The sequence below is a fragment of the Catharus ustulatus genome, chromosome 22 (genome assembly GCF_009819885.2).
Source record: "Catharus ustulatus isolate bCatUst1 chromosome 22, bCatUst1.pri.v2, whole genome shotgun sequence".
Taxonomy (NCBI): domain Eukaryota; kingdom Metazoa; phylum Chordata; class Aves; order Passeriformes; family Turdidae; genus Catharus; species Catharus ustulatus.
In genome coordinates, this window is record NC_046242.1 from 5,169,259 (window position 1) to 5,194,674 (window position 25,416).

The 25,416-nt window shown below is 47.1% G+C and overlaps 1 protein-coding gene across 1 annotated transcript in view; it reads right to left on the reverse strand.

Annotated features, from left to right (window-relative positions):
- Positions 1-25,416, reverse strand: part of LRRC75A (leucine rich repeat containing 75A) — a 60,671-nt gene that overhangs the window by 15,034 nt on the left and 20,221 nt on the right. The window contains exons 2-3 of the mRNA XM_033078302.1: positions 22,616-22,744; positions 5,063-5,175 (exon numbers count right to left, since the gene is read on the reverse strand). Coding sequence (XP_032934193.1) covers positions 5,063-5,175; positions 22,616-22,744 — 242 coding nt within the window. The remainder of the gene's footprint in view (positions 1-5,062; positions 5,176-22,615; positions 22,745-25,416) is intronic.

The following is a 25,416-nucleotide window of genomic DNA, read 5'->3' on the forward strand; positions in this document are numbered from 1 at the left end:
GCCTGGGCACACAGCCAGGCTGTGACAAGGGACAGCCACACCTGGTGGCCATTCAATATTTCCAGGGAAAAGCCTCATCTGCCTTGGCCAGGCTGGGATTTCAATGCTGAATTTCCAGAGCACATTCAGAGTTTAAATCTGAATTTCCAGCTCTCAATCACAAAAGCAGGGTGGGACAGGCTCAGAGGTGGCTCTTGGGGCAATTACAGGAATAACAGAGTAATTCCTGTTAATTAATCACAAATCTTTCTGTGCTGCAGGAACAGAGGGGGAGCAGCTCTTTGAACACCCACCAGGCACGGGCAGACAGGAGCTGCAGCTCAGAGCCCATCCTGGCAATGAACTGAGCCACCAAAGCAGGAGTTTATCTCCTGAGGACAGGACTGGGGTGCACAGTGACCACACAGCCCCTGTTGTGGTGATGGGAACCAGCAAAAAAACCTCAGATCCACCCTGGCCAGGAGCAGCTCTGAGCCTCACCCACCCCAAACCTGAGCATCCAGCCTGGAAAAGCACCAGGAACCAGAGCTTTGCTTTTCTGAGCTTTGCTTTTCTGAGCTTTGTTCAGGCCATGCTGGAAAGAGCTGAGAGGTTTGCAAAGGGATCCCACCACCCCAAATCACCGAGCTCTGAGCAGCCTGTGTCCTCTCTGCTCCCTGGAAAGAGCTGAGGTTTGGGAATCCCATTGCAAAAGGATCCCACCACCCCAAATCACCGAACTCTGAGCAGCCTGTGTCCTCTCTGCTCCCTGCAATGACATCCCATGGACACAGGGATCACCCACACACACATCCACACACACACACACACACAGAAATGGGATTTCAGTGGCCAGGAGAGCCTGCACACCCTGCTCCAGCCCCCTCCCACCTCCTGCATTTGTGCTGGAGGCTCTCAAGGCTCCCTTTGTCACAGCTGCCACAGCAGAGGAGGATTTCCAGCCACAACCATCCCCTTTCTGTTCTCCCACCATGGAAACTCATTTTGAAATTATTTTTTTCTCCTTTGTAAAGCAATGCAAGCAACAGGAAAGTGCAGCAGGCAGCATTCCTGCAGGACAGAAATGTTCTGTGTCCCCAGTGAGATCAGGAGTGGGATGGTAAAAGATCATTCCTGCCATCAAAATGAGGCTGCTCAGCCTTGCAAATTCATCCCTAAATCCAAACTGTTCCAACAGGTCTCTGCACCTGGGTGCCAAATGCCACAGAAAACTTCCAGCCCTTGGGTAACCAGGGGTTAAATCTGCCACAGCCTCACAGAGCCCACACATTTCCAAAATTTGTCCCAAATTCTTAATTTCCCTGTTATTTCCAAGGTGATTTCTGATGATTTCACATCAGAGGGTGAAAGGAGCTCAGGCTGAGTCCCAGGTGTCATCAGCAGAGAGGAAGTGGCAAAGAAAAAGGGAAAAGCAGCTGGAGAAGGCAGGAGTGAGACAGGAATCAGCTCCTGGCTCTTGCCTGGGGATTTGCAGGAGTGAAACACAAAAATGGGGTTAGAAAGTGCAGAAAGTGCCCCACTGGCTCAGGCTGGTGAGGACACCCCCAGCATGAGGCTCAGGCTTCATTTTGGATTTCTCTGCTTATCGCAGAGCAGCAGAGTTTAAAATAATCCATGAATTTAGGTCCAGATGCTTTATGGCATCTAGACTTGGCAAAATACCAACTTCACCTTCCAGCAAAGGGCTCAACTCACAGCTTCATCCCAAAAGAGCATCCAAACCAGAAATCCAGGCAAACCCCACCCTCCAGAGCCAGGCTGGGGCAGAACCAGCAGCCAGCCCCCAGTGTTGGCAGCCCTGAGGTCACTTCCATGGGGTCAGGGCTTGCTGACAGCCAAATTCTCATCCCAAAGCCTCATCCCAAACCTCATCCCAAACTTCACCCCAAAGCCCATCTTAAAACCTCATCCCAAAGCCTCACCCCAAACCTCATCCCAAATTCTCATCCCCAAACCTCATCCCATAGCCTCATCCCAAATTCTCACCCCAAAACCTCACCCCAAATTCTTATGCCAAAACCTCATCCCCAACCTCATCTCAAAGCATCACCCCAAAGCCTCATCCTAAATTCTCATCCCAAAGCCTCATCCCAAATTCTCATCCCAAAACTTCACCCCAAAACCTCACCTCAAAGCCTCATCCCAAAGCGTCACCACAAAACCTCATCTCAAACCTCATCCCAAATTCTCATGCCTAACCTCACCCCAAAGCCTTACCCCAAAACCTCATCCCAAAGCCTGATCCCAAATTCTCACCCCAAACCTCATCCCAAAGCCTGATCCCAAATTCTCATCCCAAAGCCTCACCCCAAATTCTTATCCCAAAACCTCATCCCAAAGCATCACCCCAAAGCCTCATCCCAAATTCTCATCTCAAAGCCTCATCCCAAACCTCATCCAAAATTATCATCCTAAATTCTCATCCCAAAACCTCACCCCAAAGTCTCATCCCAAATTCTCACCCCAAACCTCACCCCAAAGCCTCATCCCAAAACCTCATCCCAAACCTCATCTCAAAGCATCACCCCAAAGTCTCATCCCAAATTCTCACCCCAAACCTCACCCCAAATTCATATCCCAAAACCTCACCCCAAAGCCTCATCCCAAATTCTCATCCCAAAGCCTCACACCCCAAAGCATCACCCCCAAATTCTCACCACAAAACCTTATCCCAATTTCTCATCCCAAACCCTCCCCCCAGTTTCTCCCCCTGGAGCCCTGGGACCCCCCCAGCTGTTTCCCAGCTGTTTCCCAGCTGTTTCCCAGCTGTTTCCCAGCTGTTTCCCAGCTGCAGGCAGAGCCCTCACCCCGCTGCTCATCCCGGGCTGGGGATTAAGGACAGGGATTGGGAATTACAGACAAGGGGACACAAAGCAGGGCTCGGATTTGTTTCATTTTCAGGGGTTTTGGTGGTTTTGGGGCTGTCAGGGGCTCCAGGTGCAGCATCAGTGGGACTGAACAATGCCCTGGTGGGGTGACAAGGGGTGAGCATTTCCTTCCCTAATTAAGAGGAAATCCTGGCAATTAGCTGCTGGGTCCTTAGAGCTCCAACCTGGCAGCTCCAACACCCCCCAGCTTCTGCTGCTTTATTGGAAACTGCACATTTCAGCCATCAAAACACCTCCAAACCCACCAGAAATGTGAATAATGCTGTCATGAAATGCATTTCCCCACGTTCTGGCCTCTCAGGACAGCTCTGTGTGAGGATGATGAATCAGACCCTGGGAGATCTGCTCCTAATCCTATTTGGCCACTCAATCCTTTATTTCCATGTGTCTTGTTTTTCCTCCTGTGACCCCTCCCCTCTCCTCACCCATCCCACTTTTTTTTAATCAGGAATTAATTTCACAGGATTTTAAAAATCTAATTTTAAAAAAATAAATAAAAAATTCCCACTAGAGCTCCATTACAACCAAATCTCTGCTGGCACCACGAGGCAGCACCTGGACACAAATCCTGACTCTCCCAGGTCGCAGCTTCGTTTCTCTTTCTCGCTTCCTTAAGCAAAAATAATAAATTTATAATGCCCAGCACAAGGAAAACAAGCAGCAAACAAGCATTTCCATTCCCATCAGCCACAGGTTTCTCAGCTCTGTGCATCCAGGATGGCACCAGATGGGAAAGCTTTGCTGAGGAGGGGATTTGGGTTATTTTTTCCTTATTTTTAACAATAAAATTCCACGGTGTGCATGGTGACACGTGCCTGTACATTAATTAGCAGCTAATTAGGAGCTCTTAGGAGAGAAGGGATGTTTGGAGGATGGATGGCTCAGGTTTTCCAGACCATTCCTCCTCCCTGGGGCTGCTCTCCTGCAGCAGGGGAAGATGGAAATAGAGGAAAACTCCTCTGGGGGAGCACGGAGGGACCAAAAATGGGGAAAATTCTGGAGGGACTGGAGAGGAGAGAGGATTCTGGAGGGTGGGACACCCAGATCTCTTCCTTTCTCCTGCTGGATTTGTCCCCTGTTGGGAAAGACAAGCATTTGACAGGAAGGTTTTGTGATATGTGTGTGTAACAAAGATTTTTGGATGTAGAATCTGAAGAAGGAATAGAAATGAGAGCAAGTTTTGATACAGAGGAAAATAATTGTTGAGCCAGTCTCACTGGGTGGCTAAGAAGGCAAAGAGCAAGAGTTGGAAGGGGCTTTTATGACTCTGAGCACCCCCTCAAACAAAAGAGGTTTTTACCAAGTAAAAGGATTTTCATAAACAAACAAACAAAAATGCCACGTTGCAAGTAAAGATCTCAGAACTTTCCACTGCAAAAAAAAACTAAAAAACAACTCCTAGCTTAAACTGTAACAACAAACTTCTGTGATTGGAAAATAGAAACATCAATGTGGTAATGCTGGTTGTTGTGATGGGCTATAGGTGATAGTAAAGGTATTAATTGGTTGTCAGGTATTAAAATGATCTACAATAAAAAGTACATCATGTATTGGAACCAGAACTAGAGGAGATTTCAGAGGAACCCACAGCTGTGACCAAAAAGGCTGTGGGCTGGGCTCTGTCACCCAGCACCTGTAAACAGCATTTGAAATAATAAATAAATAAATAAATAAATAGCTGCATCCTTTGGATACAATAACCAGAATTTAAAATCATAAATAAATTGCTGCATCGTTTGGCTACAATAACCAGCATTTGAAATAGTAAATAAATAAATAAATTGCTGCATCCTTTGGATACAGTAACCAGAATTTTAAATATTAAATAAATAAATAATTAGCTGCATCGTTTGGATGCAATAACCAGCTTTTGAAATAATAAATAAATAAATTGCAGCATCCTTTGGGTACAATAACCAGCATTTGGAAGAGCCCCTTTGTGTCCCCATCCCTCTTTGGGCTCTCAGTGCCCCCATCACTGCAGGGAGCAGCAGCAGCTCCTCCCTTGCCAACCCAGCCTGGCAGACCCAGCCTGGCAAAACCCAGCCTGGCAAACCCCAGCCTGGCAAACCCCAGCCTGGCAAACCCCCCTTGCCAACCCAGCCTGGCAAAACCCAGCCTGGCAAAATCCAACCTGGTAAAACCCAGCCTGGGCAGTGTCCCCAGGCACTCACCAGGACTGTGGTTTCCTCCTGGCGATGCCCGGGCGCCTCCCCTGCGAGTGCGGGCTCAGGTGGTAGGTGAGCTGTCTGCAGAGCTTCTCCATGGCCCCCAGGGACTCTCCCTCCTGCAAACACACAAAGGCTGGCTGAGCCCAGGGACTGTCCCTCCTGCAAACACACAAAGGCTGAGTGAGCCCCTGCAGGGAACCAGCACTGCCAGGGGCTCTGGGGGCAGAGTGACCCTGCCTGGAGCTGGGGAACCCAAGGGAGCACCCTAAAACTGGCTGGAGAGGGGAAACCTCTGAGTGCTGGGACTCTGCAGGGCTGTTCTGCTTCCTCTTCCTTCTATTCCCTTCTTCTTCTTTCTTCTTCTCCTTTCGTCTTCCTTCTTTCTTCTTTTTCTTCTCCCTTCTTTTTCTTCTTCTTCCTCTTCTTCCTCTTATTCTTCCTCCTCTTCTTTTTCTTCTTCTTCCTCTTCTCCTTCTACTTCTTTCTTCTTCCTCTTCTCATTTTCCTTCTTCTTCTTTTTCTTCTTCTTCCTCTTCTTTTTCTTCTTCTTCCTCTTCTTTTCTTCTTCTTCTTCTTCTTCTTCTTCCTCTTTCTCTTCTTCTTCCTCTTCTTCTTCTTCCTCTTCTTCTTCCTCTTCTTTTCTTCTTCTTCTTCTTCTTCTTCCTCTTTCTCTTCTTCTTCCTCTTCTTCTTCTTCCTCTTCTTCTTCCTCCTCTTCTTTTTCTTCTTCTTCCTCTTCTCATTTTTCTTCTTCTTTTTCTTCTTCTTCCTCTTCTTCTTTTTCTCCTTCTTCCTCTTCTTCTTTTTCTTCTTCTTCTTCTTCTTCTTCCTCTTCTTTTTCTTATTCTACTTCTTTCTTCCTCTTCTTCCTCTTCTTTCATCTTCCTTCTACTTCTTTCTTCTTCTTCCTTCCTCTTCTTCTTCCACTTCCTTCTTTCTTCTTCTTCCACTTCCTTCTTCTTCCTTCTTCTCCTTCCTTCTTCTCATTATTATTATTACTATTATGATTTTGCTACTGTCATTATCATTGTTATATTGTTATTATATCACTGTTACCATTTGACACCACACAACAGCTTCCAGCAGTAAAACTTGGCACAGATTGATTAAATTTGGTTAAATTACCCATTCATTACCATCAAAACCTGCTCTGTGAGCTGATGGGATCTTGGGAAGAGAAAATCTCACCAAAATCTCACTACATTTAACAGTTAGGAAAAATAAACACATGAATAACTGATTTTGACTCAGATTTCCACCCCAAGGGTTGCTGGCTTGGAAAACTTGAGCTCTGAAAGTTTCTAAGGATTTGGGTCCAGAAATTTTGGGTCCTAAAAATAAAATAAAATAAAATAAAAACACAATCCAGACTGCTCAGTCATGTTTCAGGATTTTCATACCCACGATCTGCCATGCCATAATTCAAACCTCTCTGAAAGGTCACAGGCAGAGATGAGCCTGACTCAATAATGAAAAGATCAATAAAGATAAAAAAATAATGATAAAAAAAATCCAAGATGTGACCATTTGTGCTGTCTGGTTTTATCAAGCTGCTGCATCATTAGGGAACACTCAGGAGTTAAAGAGAAAACCCTACAATAAACAGCCTGGGATGGTTCAGGATTTCCTGGGAAAATCCAGGCAGGAATGCTGCATCTGCTCTGCCTGGACAGCCAATTATTGCTGCCTTCACACCCCCTGAGAGCTCAGGTTTTGCAGCCCAATTTGTGAAATTTATTTCAATTTATTTCAATTTATTCCCCCCCTCACCTCCATGTCAGCCTTATAAAGCCATCATAAATATTGAATTACCAGGGAGCAGCTGGGATTTGGACAAATCACTTGGGGGTGTGCAGGGAAACAATCACAGCAGGTTTTTAGGGTAAAAAAAAAAAAGAAAACAAACCCAAAACCACAACAACCACAAACCCAGGAGATCCCTGCAGGTGGCTGGGACAGAAAAAATCACTCAGGATTTGTGGGGAGAATGGAGAGAATTAAACTGGGCAGGGTTTATCCACACACACATCCAGGAGATTCCCAGCCTGATTTCCCAGCTGATTTCCCCCTGATAATTCTAAGGGAATGATGGAGCTTGCCCAGCTCCATCTGCACCCAGGGGAGGGAATTTCAGGTAGAAATTGAGGGAATTTTGCAGATTTAGGGCATGGAAAACCCTGGGGAACAGCAGCCACCCCCCAGCCCAGCCTCTGAATCCCAGGAAATCTGGAAATCCTAATTTTCATCACCTCATTCAGCACCATGCTGACCCCAAAATCAGGATTTTAATCCCACAAATTCCATTCCTGCAGACCCTGTGGCAGGAACCAGCCCTGAGAGGCTCAGCCTGTGCAATTAACACTGAGAAAATCAAGAAAAACACGATTTCACCTCGTGTTTCCCACTGGAAAAAGCAGCAATTCCTTAATCAGAGCCTCAAAATATTTTGGTGCTTCCTGGCTGTGGAAGCACAGCCCCAAAGTGAGAAGAAAACACCAGAGATTTTGACACCTCCCTATATTTTAATTTATTTTACCCACAGTGAGCTGCCAGGTGCCAGCAGCTTTCATGTCTTTATTTTATTTTTTTTTTAAATTATTTTCAAGCATTTCAGCAGCCCCTGAAATAGCAGCTCCACCCTCAGGGATGAGTGGGGGTTCCCAGCTCTGGTGCTGAAAAGGAAACAATGCTCTAAAATCGTGATGGGGGAGGACACGGTGCTGGCATTTTGTGCTGCAAATTGTCTCCAAAATAACCCTGAAAAGACAATCCAAGCTGTCCCCAGCCTGATCCCAGCTCAGCTGCTGGGGAAACGAAATGATTCACCAAAGGAAGGTGGGGAAGGAGCTGGAAAAGTAAAATAGAAAATAAAAAAAATAATTTTGCAGGTTCTGATGTGCCATTTTGCCTTTTCAATTAGAGTTTTTTTGGGGGTTTTTTTGGGGTTTTTTTTTTTGTTTTTTTTTTTTTTTCTGAAGCAGCTCCCAGAGCTGCAGATATCCAAGGGAAGCTCTGAGCTCCCCATCCAACCAACCAATTCCTGGGGAATCCATCCCAAAGGAGTTCAGCAATCCCTGCTGGTGCAGAGGATCCCAGCCAAGAGGCAGCAGCAGCACCAGGAATTTTTTCATCCTTTCCCCACATCCTTCCACAGCCCTCCCAACCCTTTTCCTTCACAAGCTCAGTTCCCAAGCCCTGCAGGTCCTGGTATATTTTTTATTTTGGGGGGTTTAATACATGATTTGGAGCACATGATTCCTGCACACATCAATCTGTAGATAAAAACCCCAGGAAGAAATAAAATTCCCATTTCAGAGCCCTCCTCAGGCACAGGATGGGCTCCTTCCTTCTGCACATCCCATTCCTGTGGCTGAGACACAAATCCTGTTCTTTAGGAATCCTCATTTTTTAGGTTTTTACCCAAACCTCTGCAATTCCTCCCCAAAAACTCATGTGCAGGAGAAGGGACTCTGCTGGTGCTGTGCTCCAAACAAAAACTTTTCCCTGCTCCTGATCCAGGTCTAGAGGAAATAATTGGAGCTGGCTGAAGCACACCCTGGTGGGACTGAGCTTGGAAAGGGAATCAGCTTCAAAAATCAGCTTTAAAATCAGCTCCAAAAATCAATCAGCTTTAAAATCAGCTCCAAAAATCAATCAGCTTTAAAATCAGCTTTAAAATCAGCTCCAAAAATCAGTTTTAAAATCAGCTTCAAGAATCAGCTTCAAAAATCAGCTCCAAAAATCAGCTTCAAAAAATTAGCTTCCAAAAATCAACTTCCAAATCAGCTTCAAAAAATCAGCTTCAAAAAATCAGCTTCAAAAACATCTTCAAAAATCAGCTTCAAAAATCAGCTCCAAAAATCAGCTTCAAAAAATCAGCTCCAAAAATCAGCTTCCAAAATCAGTTTTAAAATCAGCTTCAAGAATCAGCTTCAAAAATCAGCTTTAAAATCAGCTTCAAGAATCAGCTTCAAAAATCAGCTTCAAAATCAGCTTCAAAAATCAGCTTTAAAATCAGCTTCAAAAATATCTTCAAAAATCAGCTTCCAAAAATCAGCTTCAAAAATCAGTTTTAAAATCAGCTTCAAGAATCAGCTTTAAAATCAGCTCCAAAAATCAGCTTCCAAAATCAGCTCCAAAAATCAGCTTCCAAAATCAATCAGCTTCCAAACCAGCCCAGCTCATGCTGGTGAGGTTTGAGCCTCGCTGGGGAATGGGGAGAGGGGATCCTGGAGGAGGGATGCTCCCAAATATTCCTGTGGGATGCTCCTTTTTCCATGGGATCACATCCCTGCTCCAGCAGCACCCTCAGGAATGAGGGAAAAACCCCACAAACCCCCCTGGGCAGCTCCTGCTGCTCCCAGGGCTGAGGAGCTTCCCACAACATCAAACTCAGCACCAAAAACTCTTCCTGCCACCAGCAAAATGCATCACACCGCTCATGGAAGGTCAATCTAAAACTGATTTTTGTGGTCAGAGAGCAGGGGAACCTCAGCCTGCAGAGCCTGAATCCCACAGTGCTGGGTTTTGGGAAACCCTGAGTGTCCCTTCCATGGAAAAGACACAACCAAGCAGGAAAATTGCATTTTCTCACCACCAGAGCCCAATTCCAGCAGCAATAACACACAGGAAAGGCAGCACACGAGATGTGGTCCCTCTAACATCACACAGGGGTGGGAATGTGCGTTTTTAAATTTGATTTTTCAAACTCTGGAGGGAAAAAACTGCATGGCAGGGCTGTGGAGATGGGACATACCCCACACACAGAGCCCAGCTGATGCTGCTGACAGGATAAGGTTGGGATGTGCCCTTTTCCTGAGCTCCCAACCTCACTGATCCAGCTGATCAATGCTGGAGAGGAGCCTCAGCTCCTGCAGATCCATCAGCCTCACACCTGGGAGTATCCATGGATTTAAAATCATAAATTTATATCCATGGATAGACAATGTCCTGCAGGGACAGAATCCTGGGTGACACACAGCAGAAATGCTGTGGGCAGCACCTGCACTGATCCCTTAGGATTTTAGCTTTTATATTTCCCATACATTTGCAACCCTGCAGTTCTTCAGTGGATAACTCTGAGCTCCACAGCCAGGGTGAGCTGCTGTTCCCATTTTGGGCACACACAACAATTCCTGTCTGGGCCTGGCAGTCAAGGACCCCTCACTGCCTCAGCCCTGAGAGATGGAAACCAAAATTAATTGGGGGGAGCAAACTTGGGTGATTTCATCACCTGGAGCTGTAATTGGAAGATTAACCCCAAAATACAAATGGACCAAACTTATCAAAGTGTGAAACCCCCATGACCTGCGGGTGCATTTTTGGGGTTCATCTGCCCAAAATGTACCTGGATATTCAATAAATATAAATAAACTGATTTTTATTCCCTTAATTCTGTCTGGCCCCGGTTTTTTGGTAACTAAAATCCCAAATGAGTTCCTGGCAGGAGCAGGAATGCTGCTCAGCTCCTCTTTCCCTCCCATCCCTGCTGGAAAGACTCAGGCAGCTCCCAAAGCCCAGCTTAGCCAGGCTCAGCTCAGGGGAGCAGGTTTAGGCAATACCTTGGCTGCTGTCCTGTCCAGGCTGGCAGAGCCCCAGCACAATTCCCGGATTTTGGAGGAGTCCTGGAGCCCAGCAGGGCTGGGGCAGAGCATTTCCCTGCTCAGGGCCCCTTTCCCCATCTCTCCTGCCCTGCTCCAGCAGGAGGAGGAGCTGCAGATGGAACTTGAATCCCTTCAAAGATTTCAGCTGGGAATGGGGCTCGTGGCACTGTGCAGTGCTCAGGGATTTGTTCAGCAGGGAAATGAGGAAAGGAGGCACCAGCCAAGCTCTGTCTGCCCCAAAAAGGATGGGGGGAGCCCCAGGTGTGTGCTGGTCCTGCTGCTCTGGGTGGAGAAAATGGGAATTTGTCAAAGCCAGGCAGAGGCTGGGATGGGGATTTGTGTCCCAATCCCACTCCTGCATTTGCAGCTGAATTTGTGTGAACAGAACATGGATGAACGCTCTGAAAACCCTGGTAACACTCCCAGTGCCACAGAAAATCACCCACTGGATAAACAAAGCTAACTTCTTGGAAAAAAAACCAAAAAACTGCCAGACCTGCAGGGATCTCTGATCCCATGGCTGGGGCATCACCCAGCACCTGCAGGACAAATTCACCCTCCCTGCTCCTGCCTTTGCTGATTTTCTGTGCTGGGAATCACAGGGATTTCACCATGAGAGAGCTCACAGGAGGATGAAAGCCTGGTGATAAAGATGTTGGTGCAAATTAATTTGTTGTCATTAAAAAAAAATGAATGCCTGGGGATGGGCAGAGCCCTGGGGGCTGCACCGAGGAAAAGAGGCCAACCTTAATGATTGCAGAGCCTTGGAGGAGGATTCCTGCTGCAGCCCAGCAGGGGAGTGACCCAAATTAGAACAATTAGCCATTGTCTGGGGGCTGCGAGGAAGCAACAGGATTTTTTTTTTTTTTTAATTTTTTTGGGTGTTATTACACACAGTTCTCACATTTCTGTCACTCACAATCAATCCTATTAAAGAAAAAGAAAAAAAAAAGTGCTGGCCTGCAAATCTCAAATATGAGAACTCCCTGGCCTTCTCAAATCCCTTAAAAATTAAATATTGTTTGTTTTTTTTTTCACTCCCCTTTTGTGGTTCTTTTAGAAGACTTTTCACACTTGCCACATCCCTTTCAGGGTGCTGCAGGATTTGCAGCTGTGAGGCACGAGCAGCTCTGTCCAGGCACAGACCTCACTTCTGGGAACATCCCAGCACAGGGAATATTTGGTGTGGAGACCCCTCAGCCAAGATTTTTGCTTTTCATGCAGTTCAGCAGACAATGAACCTTAAAGCATGACCTATCTCACACCTGAAAAATAAAGAGAATGAGAGATTTCCCTCCAAATCCTCCTCCTTGTGGTTTTTTGGGTTTTTCTTTTTGTCTTGGGTGACCAGCTGGGACAATAGGATAATAGTTTGGACTATTAAACAAAAAACCTCCAACAGTTGAAAGACAAAACTCCCTCATGTTCACAATGATAAATGGAATTATTATCCAGTTAAACAAAGGCATAAAGCAGTGAACCATGCCCTGGGGAGCCCCAGGGGAGAAAACCCTCCCTGGCTTTAATGTGTTCGCCCAAATTGGCAGGAGGAAAAGAGAGCAAATCCTCAGGGACAGAGCTGGGGTTTGGAAAGGATGGCAGCAAAACGTGAAAATGTCCCCAAGGGAGAGGGATTCCCACCCTGTGGGGTCCCTGAAGTGGGAATGGGGACCCCAAACACCCCCAGGAATCAGGAGCTGGGATTTATGTTATATATAATATATACATATATGATATATGATGGATGTTATAGCCCCCAAATCCAGGACAGCTCTGCCACCCCAACCCTGCAGCCCAAAAGGGCTTTTCCTGCTGTTTTTCCTGCTTTTTTCCCCTGCTTTTCCTGCTTTTTTCCCTGTTTTTCCTGCTTTTTTTCCTGCTTTTCCTGCTCCCCCCAGCGTTTAATGGGATCCCCATTTCCGACTCTTCCCTTTTGATCTTGTCACGAGGGGCTGAAGTCATCTAATGATTTTCTGCTTTGCTTTTTCCCTTCCCTTTCTTCTCCTCCTGGTCCCTGCCCCCTCTCTCCAGAGCTCAGCTATTGTTGCTTGCAGACATCTGTGCTGCAGCCAGTCCCAATCTCCCTCTGCAAGCCCTCGTGGAGTTTGCTCCAGCAAATCCTGCGAGACCAAGAGGTGGGGAAAGATTTCAATCCTCCAAGAGGTGGGGAAAGATTTCAATCCTCCATCCCCCCAAAAACAGCCCAGCAGGCAGGAGGTGAACACAGGGATTGGTGACTGCTCCAAGCTGCTGCCCCACCCAGGTGTGCAGGGAGATCCAAATCCCAAATCTCAAATATCAAATGTCAAATTCCAAATGCCAGATCTCAAATGCCAAATCCTAAATCTCAAATTCCAAATTTCAAATACCAAATGCCAAATCTCAAATGCCAAATTCCAAATCCCAAATCTCAAATTCCAGATTCCAAATCCCAAATCTCAAATTCCAAATGCCAGTTCTCAAATACCAAATCTCAAATGCCAAATGTCAAATTTCAAATGCCAAATCTCAAATTCCAAATTTCAAATACCAAATGCCAAATCTCAAATCTTAAATGCAAAATCCCAAATCTCAAATGCCAAATTTCAAATTTTAAATCCCAAATCTCAAATCTCAAATACCAAATGCCAAATCCCTAATGCCAAATCTCAATCTCCAATCTCCAATCCCAAATGCCAAATCCCAAATCTCAAATTCCAAATGCCAAATCCCAAATATCAAATGCCAAATCTTAAATGCCAAATCTCAAATCTTAAATGCCAAATCTCAAATGACAAATCCCAAATTTCAAGTCCCAAATCCCAAGTCCCAAATCCCAAACTCAAATCTGAAATGCCAAATCTCAAACCCAAATTCCAATCCCAATCCCAAACCCAAATGCAAAAACCCAAATATCAAATCCCAAATCCCAAATGCCAATCCCCAATCCCAAATCCCAAATGCCAATCCCCAACCCCAAATCCCAAATATCAAATCCCAAACCCCAATCCCCAATCCCAACCTCAAATCACTCCCCCTGCATGACATGAAAACCCCCCTGGCAGAGCTCTCCAGGGAGGTGTCCCTAAACCCTCTCCAGGGAGGATTTTGCATTTCCCTTCCCTCACTCCAGGCTGTCAGGAGGGGCTGACGTGGGTGATGCCCAAGGGAAGCAGGAGTGGGCACAGGGGAGTGACAGATCCCAAAAATAAATCCCAAATAAAGTCAAGAGGGGCAGGAGGAGAGGAGGGGATTGCAGCAGCTCAGGGAGTTGTTCCAAAGGATCCTGGAGGAATATTGCACTTGGACTTCTGAGAAGCAATTAGAGGAGGCAATAAAATCTGAGGTGATAGACAGGCCTGAGGGGAACTGGGAAGATAAAGGGAAGTTTAAAATAATAAAAAAAAAAAAAAAGAAAAGAAAAAGAAATATATATATATATATATATAAATGTTCCCTGAGAGCTGCTGGAAGGTTCCCAGGGAAAAGGAGTGGGGATGGCAGGGAGGTGGGGGCTGCATTTCCCAGCACTGTGAGCCCTTAAAAACCTGCCTGAGGTGTGGGGGGAGGCCCTGGAGCATCCCCACTCCTGAGAAATTGGAGCCACCAACAAAAAAATTACAGGATTGTCACTGGAGCAGCACTTTAATGATAAATCCATCAATATCTAAAATAGCTAAAGAATCCAGGGATTTACTCACTACTCTGGAAATAGCTCAGCAAACAACAGGGTAATTATTGCAGAGACAAACCCCCAAGCTGCTGGAATCAGTGCCCAGGGGGAGGTGGTGCTCTCCTCCTTTCGGGAAAAAAAATTAAATCTAGATTTCAGTGAGGATCCATCCACTCCATGTCCATGCACCTCACCCCATCCCATTCCCCTCTCTTGTTTCACTTCCTATCTCTTTGGTTTATCTTTGAAATTTCATTTCTTCTGTTCATTTTCTGCCTCTTTTTGACCTTTATCCCCTGATTTTAGGGAGTTCAATGGGAATAATTTTGGCAAGTTTTGATCCTTTTCACTGCATTGCATTTCATCTGAGTGTATGTGGTAGAAGTCACTCCATTTCAAGTCTTCTGAATTTCATTCCAAGTTTTCTGAATTCCAATTTCATTTTTAGATGACCACATCTCCTTCTCACAGTGTTCATTCCACTCTGCCCTCCAATTTCAAGATTTCATTCCCTCTCCTGAAAGATGAACAGGGAGGATGAATTCCAATTTTTTTCAAGTTTTTCACTGAAAGAATAATAAAGTGCTGGAATGCTTTGTCTGGGGAGGTGGTGGAGTCACCATTAAAAAAGAGATTGGATGTGGCACTCGGTGCCAGGGTTTAGCTGAGGTGTTAGGACTCAATTTTAAAGGTCTCTTCCTACCTGAAGATTCTGTGAATTCCAAAGAAAATTGGGATTTCTCAGGGAAAATCCCCTTTAGAAGTGCAGATCTCAGCCCACTCCCCCTCCTGTGTCCCCTCTGCTCTCAGGGTGGATTTTGGGGTAATTCCTGTCCCACACTCAGCACATCCCAGCACACATTTCCCAGGCTGGAGCAGCTGCAGCAGCCTGGATCCCACGGGAAGCAGAGCCCAGCCCAGCCCCCTATTGCTGTCCCCAGTGTCCCTGGGAGATTTTTGTCATTCCCTGCTGGTTCTGAGCCCTGGGAGCCTGGGGAGGGGAGGCAGGACCCATCACACCCAGCCCCTGCTGCTCCCACTCCTTAACCACTGCAGCCACAGCACAACTGGGGATTTTCCCAATTTTTTAAAGAAAAAAAGAGGTGAGGAAGCAGCAGTCGGTGTGTCCCAGCTCTCCCAGCAGCAGCTCCGGGGTTCAGAGGGGCTGGAAGGGGTTGGTCCCTCCCAGCAGCCCCAGGCAGATGTGGAGCCACAGCTGGAGCTGTGCTGGGGATCTCCTGCCAGGATGGACGGCAAGGGCAGAAAGGAAAGTGGCAGAGAAATCGGGAGGATTTAGCAAATTACTCAACAACTGCAAAACTCTTTGAAGATGGGAAGGGTGGGATAAAGCTCTTTCCCAAATCCCCCAAACTGGGAGATAAACACGGGCTGGACTGTGGCCAGGAATCCCAGACCCTGCCATCGAGGAAGAGAAATCACTGGGAAGGCTCCTGGCACCTTCCCTACTTACAAAAACTCAATTTTTCTTTCTCTTTTCCTCTTTTCTTCTTTCTCTTCTTCTTCTCCTCTTTCTCTTTCTCTTTTTCTTCTTCTTCTTCTCCTTCTCCTCTTTCTCTTTTTCTTCTTCTTCTTCTCCTTCTTCTCTTTTTCTTTTTCTTCTTCTTCTTCTCTTTCTCTTTTTCTTCTTCTCCTTCTTCTCTTTTTCTTCTTCTCCTCTTTCTCTTTTTCTTCTTCTCCTTCTTCTCTTTCTCTTTTTCTTCTTCTCCTTCTTCTCTTTTTCTTCTTCTTCTCCTCTTTCTCTTTTTCTTCTTCTCCTTCTTCTCTTTCTCTTTTTCTTCTTCTTCTTCTCCTCTTTCTCTTTTTCTTCTTCTTCTTCTCCTTCTCCTCTTTCTCTTTTTCTTCTTCTTCTTCTCCTTCTTCTCTTTTTCTTTTTCTTCTTCTTCTTCTCTTTCTCTTTTTCTTCTTCTCCTTCTTCTCTTTTTCTTCTTCTCCTCTTTCTCTTTTTCTTCTTCTCCTTCTTCTCTTTCTCTTTTTCTTCTTCTTCTTCTTCTTCTCCTCTTTCTCTTTTTCTTCTTCTTCTCCTCTTTCTCTTTTTCTTCTTCTCCTTCTCCTCTTTCCCTTTTTCTTCTTCTTCTCCTCTTTCTCTTTCTCTTCTCTCCTCTCCCCACAAGGTGACCGTGCTGGGAGCAGCCAGGGCCAGCTTGGAGCTCAGCAGCAAAGGGACAAACTTCTCCTTGCTCCAAGACAGAACCTGCCAAGGCAGCTGTGATGCTGCAGACAGGCTAAATGCCAGCAACTCTCCAAATTCCAGGATTAGCCCTAGAAATGGGAGTGCTTCCAAGCCCCAGAGGTGTTTTGAGTGCAGAGCCCTTCCCAAATCCCAAATTCTCTCTGCTGTAAATGCTGAGGGGGCTCTTCACTCCTCATTCAGGGCTGCTGAAGCCCCAGGGGTTTATCCTCAGTGCTGTCAGCTCACCCTGCAAAGCCTGACCGTGGTACCCAGCAAAGAAGCTGAAATTTGGGGGATTTTTGGGGTTTTTTCAAGCCCACAGCACGGGGCAAAGGCAGGATTTGGGGCAGAGCCTCATGTCCATCCCTCCAAAATGTGCCCTGCCAGCCTTCAGGGCTCAGGGTTCAAACAGGGCTTGACTGCAGCCCCAAAACTGCTCAGATTGGGTGAATATATTCATTAAAACCTCTTTCACTCCCCTGGGCAGTGGTGAGCAGCCTTTGCTGCCTGGACCAGTTCAGATGGGGCCACAATTCAATTCCTCACCCATCAGGAGAGGTTCACCAACAGAGAGGAAACCCCTCCAAGTTCCCTTATTGCACATTCATTTCCAGCAGAGCATTTTCCTGTTTGGTTTTCCCACAGGAATAATCTCCAAACCCCCAGCCACCCCCAGGCCAGGGCCCCAGCAGGTGAATAAATCACCCTCCTGCCAGGCACAGGGAATCCAGACCTGCCTGCCTTTGAGGGAAATGATATTCTGATCAAAACCCAAATGAGCTGAACTCAAATGCCAGCCAGCAGCAGAAAACATCCATAAAATGTGTTGGTGCTGTTTAATGAGGTGGCTGGTTCTTCATCTGTCACTTCCCCTGGGGAGGCTGTGGGTGAAGAGAGACTGAGGAAAGACTGAAATTTAAACTGGGGAACTCCAGCCTCACCCACAGGTAAATGAAATACCTTTCCCAGCTCCTGGTTCATTATTTAATCCTCTTTTTAATAATTCAATCATCCAAGCCATGTGGTGATGCCCATCACCCACAAGATGCTCTTGGGGAATAAAAAGGGGAAGCTGAGCACATCCCTTGCAGCATGATGTGGCACCTGACATTTGGGAAGCACTGCAAAAATCCATCCCCAGGCTGATAAAAAATCCACCCTGTGGCATTTCCAGATGGTTGGGAAAGGTTGTCCTGTTATTATGGGAGCTGAGCAGAAAGGGGGCCTGGCAATTCTGCCAGCTGGCACTGAGATTTTGGGCATAAGCAACCCAAAAAAAGCAACAGAAAGATGAAAAGTTTGAGAAAAGTCACCTTGGCATTGCTGGGCTGGTTAATGGTTGGACTTGATGATCTGAAATCTTTTCCAGCCTAAATGATTTTATGATCAGAGTGTGATTAAATGGTCACATTTCCAGTTTCCTATGGGAATGGGGATGCTGGGAGCAGTTTCCTCAGGAATTTCCTCAGGACAAGGATCCAGAGCCTTCCTTGCACCCCTGTCCTTGGGGGTTTGGACACAGGAGGATCAGGCAGGGCTCAGGTCCCAATTCCCACAAAACCCAGCAATTCCATCCCAGCCCTTGCCATTATTCCCTTTTAGATCTCATGCCTAAAACCCCTGCAAAGTGCAATTTCCCCCCATTTCCAGGCACTCAGCTCAGCTCTCTCACAGCAGCTGCAGGGCAGGAACATCTCTCTTTCAGGACATCAAATCAGCAAAGAGCCAGAGCTGCCCTCACTGGGGTTTGAGCTTTCCAGACTTTTTTCCTTCTTCAGGACATCTTCACATATTGCAGATGTCTTTAATACCCATTATTATAGGGATCTTCACTCTTGAAGCCACACCAGCAAAAAAAGAAAAAAATACCCAGAAAGAGCCATTAACACAGAATTGAGTTGAATCCTCATCATCCCCTCTGCTTTTATATCTTATTTTGAGGGTTTAGAGGGGTTTTTTCATAGATCAGCTCCTTTTATGACATTTCTCAAAGCAGAAATTAAATAACACTAAATGTTCTCACAACATCTGAGAGCTGTGTGGGATTTTCCTTGCAGAGCAGAAGGAAAAAGTGAAAACCTCACTGGGTTTGATAAGATCAGCCTGAGCTGGGGTGTCCCTCAGTCACTGCTTCACACCTGTAACTTCATCTCACAAGGCTGAAAACCAAATTTGATGTCAGGGACTTGGAATGATAATTGGAATTCCAGCTCAAACAACAGCACACGTGGCAGAGGAGATGGATTATGGGGATATTTATTGGGATAAAGGCCCTGAGCTGGTGGTCGTGGTGCCCTGATTATCCTCACCCTGCACTAACTGAGGTGATTAACTCAGTTTTGGCCACATGGCCCAGCACAGAGACAGGGAAAATAAGGAGAAAAATGCTCATTTTAGCTCTGACAGAAAGAACACATTTTAAAAATGAAGGGCATAGAAACCTCAATATCACTTCTATTAAATCCTTATCCCACAGGGCTGAAGAGGGGTTAGGAATGGATTATTCCATGCAGGTTAGAAATGGATTATTCCATCCAGGACACCACAACCACCTCTCCTTTCCATGTTTTCTTATTTTCATGGAATCAAAGCCATCCTGCAAACCTGACCAGCTCAGAGCTCAGGCAGGAAAAGACACCAGAGCCAGGGATGTGGCCACACACTGAGAAACTGCTCAAATGACAGGAAAACAGATTTTCCATCCACCCAGGGCAAAATCCACTTTGCTGTTTTACAAACTCTCCCTGACCCATTAACCTTGAATTGCAGTGAGGAAGATGAGGATGATGCTCCCTGTTGGACACAGCTCCCAAAGTGAGATATTTGCCCTGGGTTAGGGCAGGATCACATCTTGCACTGGAGCAGCTGCTGCCCAGGAGGTGCAGGCACCCAGAGCAGAACAGAAGGCAAAGCTGGATTTTGGGATGGGGCTTTGCTAAGCTGCTCTGCCATCTTAGCAGAGTGGGGATCAGCAAAGCCCAAACCTCACTCTGGGCAGGGTTCAGGGCTTGCAGGAGCCTCCAGCTGCAGTGAAGGAGCACAAGGGCACCAGCCCCAAAGCTCCACTTCCCCCTTTCCCCAGAGCTCATCCCAAACCCAACAAACCCTCAGCCTGACTCACTCCCTATCACAGCCATCACTCATCCACACACGTGGCTCTGCTCTGTGGAAAAAAAAAAGGAATTGCTTTAATTTTCCAACAGTTCAGGGCCAGATATCCCTGCTGGCACGCAGAGCTGTGAATTTTTCAGGGGGGCCCTTTGCTCCTCACACCAAGTTTGTGTTTTCAGCTCCTTCCCTCTGCAAAGCCCGGCAGCTCAGGAGGTTCAGGGCATCCTGGCTGCTCCATCCCACACCACATGGCTTTGCTGGGGTGTTTTGTCCCCTTTTCTGGCCATGGGACAGGCAGACATCACCCTGAGGCTGGCTCTGGGTTTGGGAAGTGGCTTTGAGCTGAGCTGCTCTCCAAGGAACCTTTTCCACCAGGAGAGAGGCAGGAGGATAAGAGACTGGCCACAGGAGAGGACACTTGTTCAGATGGCTTTGATCTGAAGCAAACACCTCCTTTCCTTGCTGGAAAACACAATCTGAGTTTGCTGAACAGCAAATCTGCCCCTTGTGAGGCCTCAGGAACCCCAAAGAGCTGCACTCCAGGACCTGGGTTTGCCTCAACTGCATCACATCTGTAAATGGGACGGGACCAAATCCATCCCTGGCTTCCAAACCATCTGGAAAAGATCCTTGGCTCCCTCTGCACCCCAACCCTGAGGCCAGGCTGGGATCCCAGCAGGGCCTGGGAGAGGCAATCCAGCTGTGCACCACCCAAAACTCACCCCAACATTCCCAAATCCCTCCTGCACTGCACTCCAGCCTCCTCCAGCACAAGTTGCAGCTTTTGGGTTGGATTTGCAGGCTCAGGTCATGTTTACCCAGGGCTTGGAAAAATGATTCAACTTTTATTTTAGCTCAGAGGAGAGACCAAGGGGTCACCTTTAAGCTAAGGGTGGTATAAATAGAAGCTGAGTGAAAAAAGCAATGTACAGAGAGTCAGGGAAGCCTCCCCAGGAGGGAGGAGGGAGGCAGGACCCCACAACCCTGAGCAGGGACATGCTAAAAAAGAAGGTTAACAGGGAGCAGGGTCCAGGCCAGCTCCATCCACCTCTGGATGGATAAGGACAAGCTCCCAGCTGCCCCAACACACATATTTATATATATTTGTGCTACAGGCTGCAGAGCAAAAGCCAAAACTTCTGCAGCACTCCTGGCCCTGAGCGTTCTCCTGCTCTCACACATCGTGCCAAGCCTCTGTCAAAGTGAAATAATGCTGGGGGAAGAGAGGCTGGAAGGTGGAAAATAACCCTGGTGCCCAAAGCATGCAACATTCTGGGGACTTATAGAACATCAGTACCTCAGGGAACCACCACAAAACACTGGGATGAAGTTACTTTTCACTCAGCTGCCAAAAAACAAAAACAAAAACAAAAAAAAAAAGAAAAGGTGTTTAAAGCACAGCTGGTGGCACCCAAACCTGAGCAAAGGCACCAGTGAGGAGCTGCAGCACAGCCCTGCTGCTGCTGGAATCATTCTGTGTCACCTGCACAGCCCCTGCTGGTCTTTTTAAGGCAACATCCATCCCTCCATCAATTCATCATCCACCCATCATCATCAATCCATCATCCATCAATCCATCCATCATCATCCATCCATCTGTGCAAAGGATGTGGAGAGCACCAAGGGCATCCAAAAAGCATCTCCTGCAGAGGAAGAGCCTCAGTGCTGCACAGGCTGATTCATTTGGGGATTTGCCACCACAGAATGGTCAGGTTGGAAAGCCCAAATTTCCTTCTCCAGCAGCACCATCCCACAGCACATGGACAGGATTGTGTGCAGCCAGCTCTGGGGTATCCCCAGTGAAGGGAGATCCACACCCCCTCTGGACAATCTGCTGCAGCCCTCACCTGCACAGGGAGGAAATTCTTCCTCAATTTCAGGGCATCAGCTCCTGCCTGTCCCTCCTGTGCCACTGCTGGGTCCCTGCACACATCCAGCCAGGATGGGATCCCCTCTCAGCATCTCCTCAGCCTTTCCTTGTCAGAGATGCTCCAGCACCTTCCTCCTCTTTGTCCCCCTGCTCTGGCCCTGCTCCAGGAGCTCTTCTTGTCCTGAGGAGCCCAGAGCTGGGCACAGCTGTCCAGATGTGCCTCACAGGGTGAGCAATGAGGATTTGGATCTCCCTGCTTGCCCTGGCACTGCCTCCTGCACAGCCCTTGGTGCCAAGGGAAACCTGGACAGGAGGGCAGGAGCTCCATGCTCAGGAGAGCTTTTACAGGGAACACAGAGCTCTCCTCACCCTCAGGAGGAGAAACCAGCTCAGCCTCAGTGCTCTGAAAAAGGGCAGCCCCAGCAGGGAACGGGGCCCCTGTGCCTGGAATCGCGCCCGGCACGAGAGGAGCGTCCTCCACTTTCCCAGGGGAGGAGGAAAAGGATGAAAGGATCTTGTTCTCATCCATCCATCCAAAGGGGTGTGGCTCCACCTTGATCTCAGGCTGTAGGACATGGCACAGCCATCCAGAGGTCCCTGGTGTCCCCTGCAGCCACCCCACCCCTCCCAACACCTTTCACTGAGTGCACAGAGTTTTATGGAGCCCTTCAGAGCCAGACTCACACCAGGCAGACACAGCCCCTGCAGCACCTCGGTGGCTTTGCCTCAACAACATGAAAGCAATCTGTACATGCTTAAAAAAGAAAAAAAAAAATAAAGAAAAGCAATTTCCCTCCTTTTTAAACACCGGTGGAGGCTATAACTGAGTAAAACATCCACAAGAAGCAGCAGTGAATGACTCCATCCCTTCACACAGTCTCACAGGAAATTAAAGACCTGTTATTAGCAGCAAATACAAGTGATGGCAGCAGGATGATCCCTCAAAAACACCACACACAAAAGGAGCACCAACATCAGCCAAACTTCACTTGTTCAGCTGCAAAACCTGCTCCTCTTGCTCCAGCCCGCCCAAAACTGAGCTGATTCCCCCTGGCACTCAGGGAGAAGCTCCACACTCCCAGTTTCCCAAGCCAGCAGAGCCCAGGGGGCGAGGGGAGCGTGGCACCTACTGGTTTGGGGCAGTGGATGTATCTGGCCAGGCTGATGATCAGGTCGTGGGTGATGGGATCCACCAGGTTCCTGAAGCTGGCGTAGCGATAGAGGACATCATCCAGAGAGGTGGACTCCATCCCCAAATCCTGCAGGAAACAGGGCAAAGCAGCATTAGGTGGGATGGAAAAAACAGGGGTTCTTACAGCCCTCACTGCTGGAGGAGCCAAGGAGGGGGTGATCCCCAGCAGCTCCCATTGAAAATGTTGTTGGACGGGTTTTTTGGTGATGAAGAGGAGGAAAAGAGGGTTGTTGGTTTGGTTTTTTTTTTTTGGTGATAAAGAGGAGGAAAGGACAGCCTGAGTCACCTTGAGGGAAGCTGCACTCCTGGCCTTCACCTGCCCTGCAAAGAGGATTTAGGGCTGCAGGATCAGCCCCCCAAACCTGCTGAGCCAACAACACCCTTGGGACAGGAGAAAATCCCAGCTGGGCCAGAGAACATCACACAGAGCTGGGAGTGCAGAACAAAATCAGCACTGGGTGAGCTCTGCTCACAGGGAGGGAAGAACCAGCTGGAAGTGCAGCAGTGGGAGCAGGAGGATGGGTTGGAGTGAGGGAAGAACAAAAATGCTGCCAGTCCTGGGAAGGAGGGGAAGCTCTGCCCTGGAGATGCACAAGGGGGTGTCAGGAGAAGTTCAGAGGGAGCTGATGCTGCCCCAGGGATGGGCCAGACCTAAATCCCCTCCAAGGCTGCTTTCTATGCTCTGTAATTCTTAGACAGAACAGTCTGAGGAATTTTGGCACTCGTTGTATGAAATACATCAGTGCAGAGGGATGAGGAGGGGAAGGGTTATACACAATTACTCCTTTTACCTCCAATATATTTGTGTATATAATACCCAAACACTCTTTTTATTCCTTTGGAACTTTTTTTTTTGCTTCCCATGGAGCTGGTGGCACCCAGCACAGAGAATTTCCTCTTGGCAAACACAACCCATAACATCTTGGCACCGTGCAATAAATTCAAACTTGTCCTGAGCTCAGCCCCAAAATCCCCAGGGGAAGGCACATTGCTGGGAGGTGTGGATGCTCTGTGATTTCAGACAGGTTGAAACAAACATCTACATTAAAAAAAATAAAAAATAAAAAAAAATCCACTGTGCCTTCAGACACAGCAGCCCGAGAGATCTCACATTACAGCAATTACAGCTCAGGCCACAAACGAGGTGACAAGTGTTTATCCCACTGCTTTCCTTGGTATTTTTAGGATCAGCCCTGCAGCACTTGCTGAGTTAACACCAACTCCTTGACTGCTAACAGGTTATTTAGTAAAAAAAGAGCTGAGGCAGTTAAAAAACACACACGTGTGAGGCCGCCCTGCCTTGGGAACACCAAAAAAATCCAAGTGGCCACAAAACCCAACCCAGCACCTGCCTGCTGGCAACAAACGTGCCCAGTTGGGAAAATCAAATGGCCAAAGTGATTTCTGGTTTGCCTCAAGTTGTATTTAAAAAAAAAAAAAAAAGAAAAAATTAATGTCAGTGTAGAGACAGCTTGGGCTCCTTTGCAAGAGGAAGGAGAAACAGGAATTGTGCAGGGAGGTTCTCACAGGGAATTCCTGCTCTCCCAGGAGAGAAGCACCCAGCAGCAGCCTGGTGTCACCTTCCCAGCCTGGTGTCACCTTCCCAGCCTGGCAAAGCTCAGCACCAGGACTAACCAAACCCAGCATCTTGCCCCTTCAAGCATCTCAAAACACTTCACCATTTTCTCCTCAGCTAAAATTAAAACGTCCAGCTCATAAATCAGAGAATTTCTGCTCCTCTCTCCTGGGAGAACTTTACATTTTTCTCATGGAGTGTCCCCTCCTCCCTCCTGCTGCACACATTTTTCATGCACAGATGTCTTCCTCAGCTGCTCCCCAAACCTCTCTGCCACACCAGCATTGTCTCTTTTCCACCACACTCAATATTTTCAAGCCTCTCAAGGCTGAAACTTGTTTGAGGCCAAGTGATGAGCTCATCTGCAATTTAATAACTTAACACCAGTTCATGCTGTCAGCAGCAAATCACCCATCACTGGCTCTGCAGAAAACGCCCAGCATCTGGCTCCAGACACCTTTTTTTCAGTTCCCTTTTCCCAGGGGATTTTACCTGGATGGCAAAAGCAGATTTTGAATCAAAAAGGGTTTGAGGTGATGGGATTTATGAGCCAGGCATGGTTTCCTCAGGATGGATTTGAGGGGTGCTCAGGAGTGGATCCAAACCCCTGAACTCTGCTTTGTCAATGTGTGACAGGAAAATGGGAATATCTCTGGTGGTAGGAAAAAGGGGAATTTTCTAAGAGAAACTACTCATGACTTCCCTGCAGTTTATCCCATTTGTTTCCAGTTTTGGGACACTGGAAGCCAAACCATCCATCCTTATCCATTGGAAGGAAAACTTCCTGCCACCAACCTGCTGAGCCTCCACAGGAGGAGTCTTCTGCAAATCTGGCAGTGTAAAGCTATTAGGTTAAAAAAAAAAAAATCCAAACACCTACCTCACCTTGAGGGCTGAATTTGAAATTTATAACCAAAAATCCAGCAGAAAAAAAAATGTAATGTGTTCCCCCAGCAGCCTGCAATAGAAATTGCCCAGCCACAGCCATGGTATAAAAAAACCCCAATTATTTTTGAAAAGAAAACCCCAAGCCCAGTGAGAAGCACAGGGATGCTGTGCTCAAAATGCTGTTTGCAGCTAAAAAACCACAAAAAAAAGCTCTTTTTTCCCCAAAACTCAGAGCTCACCCTCCACTCTCCAGGCCAGCATCACCCAAGCAAAAC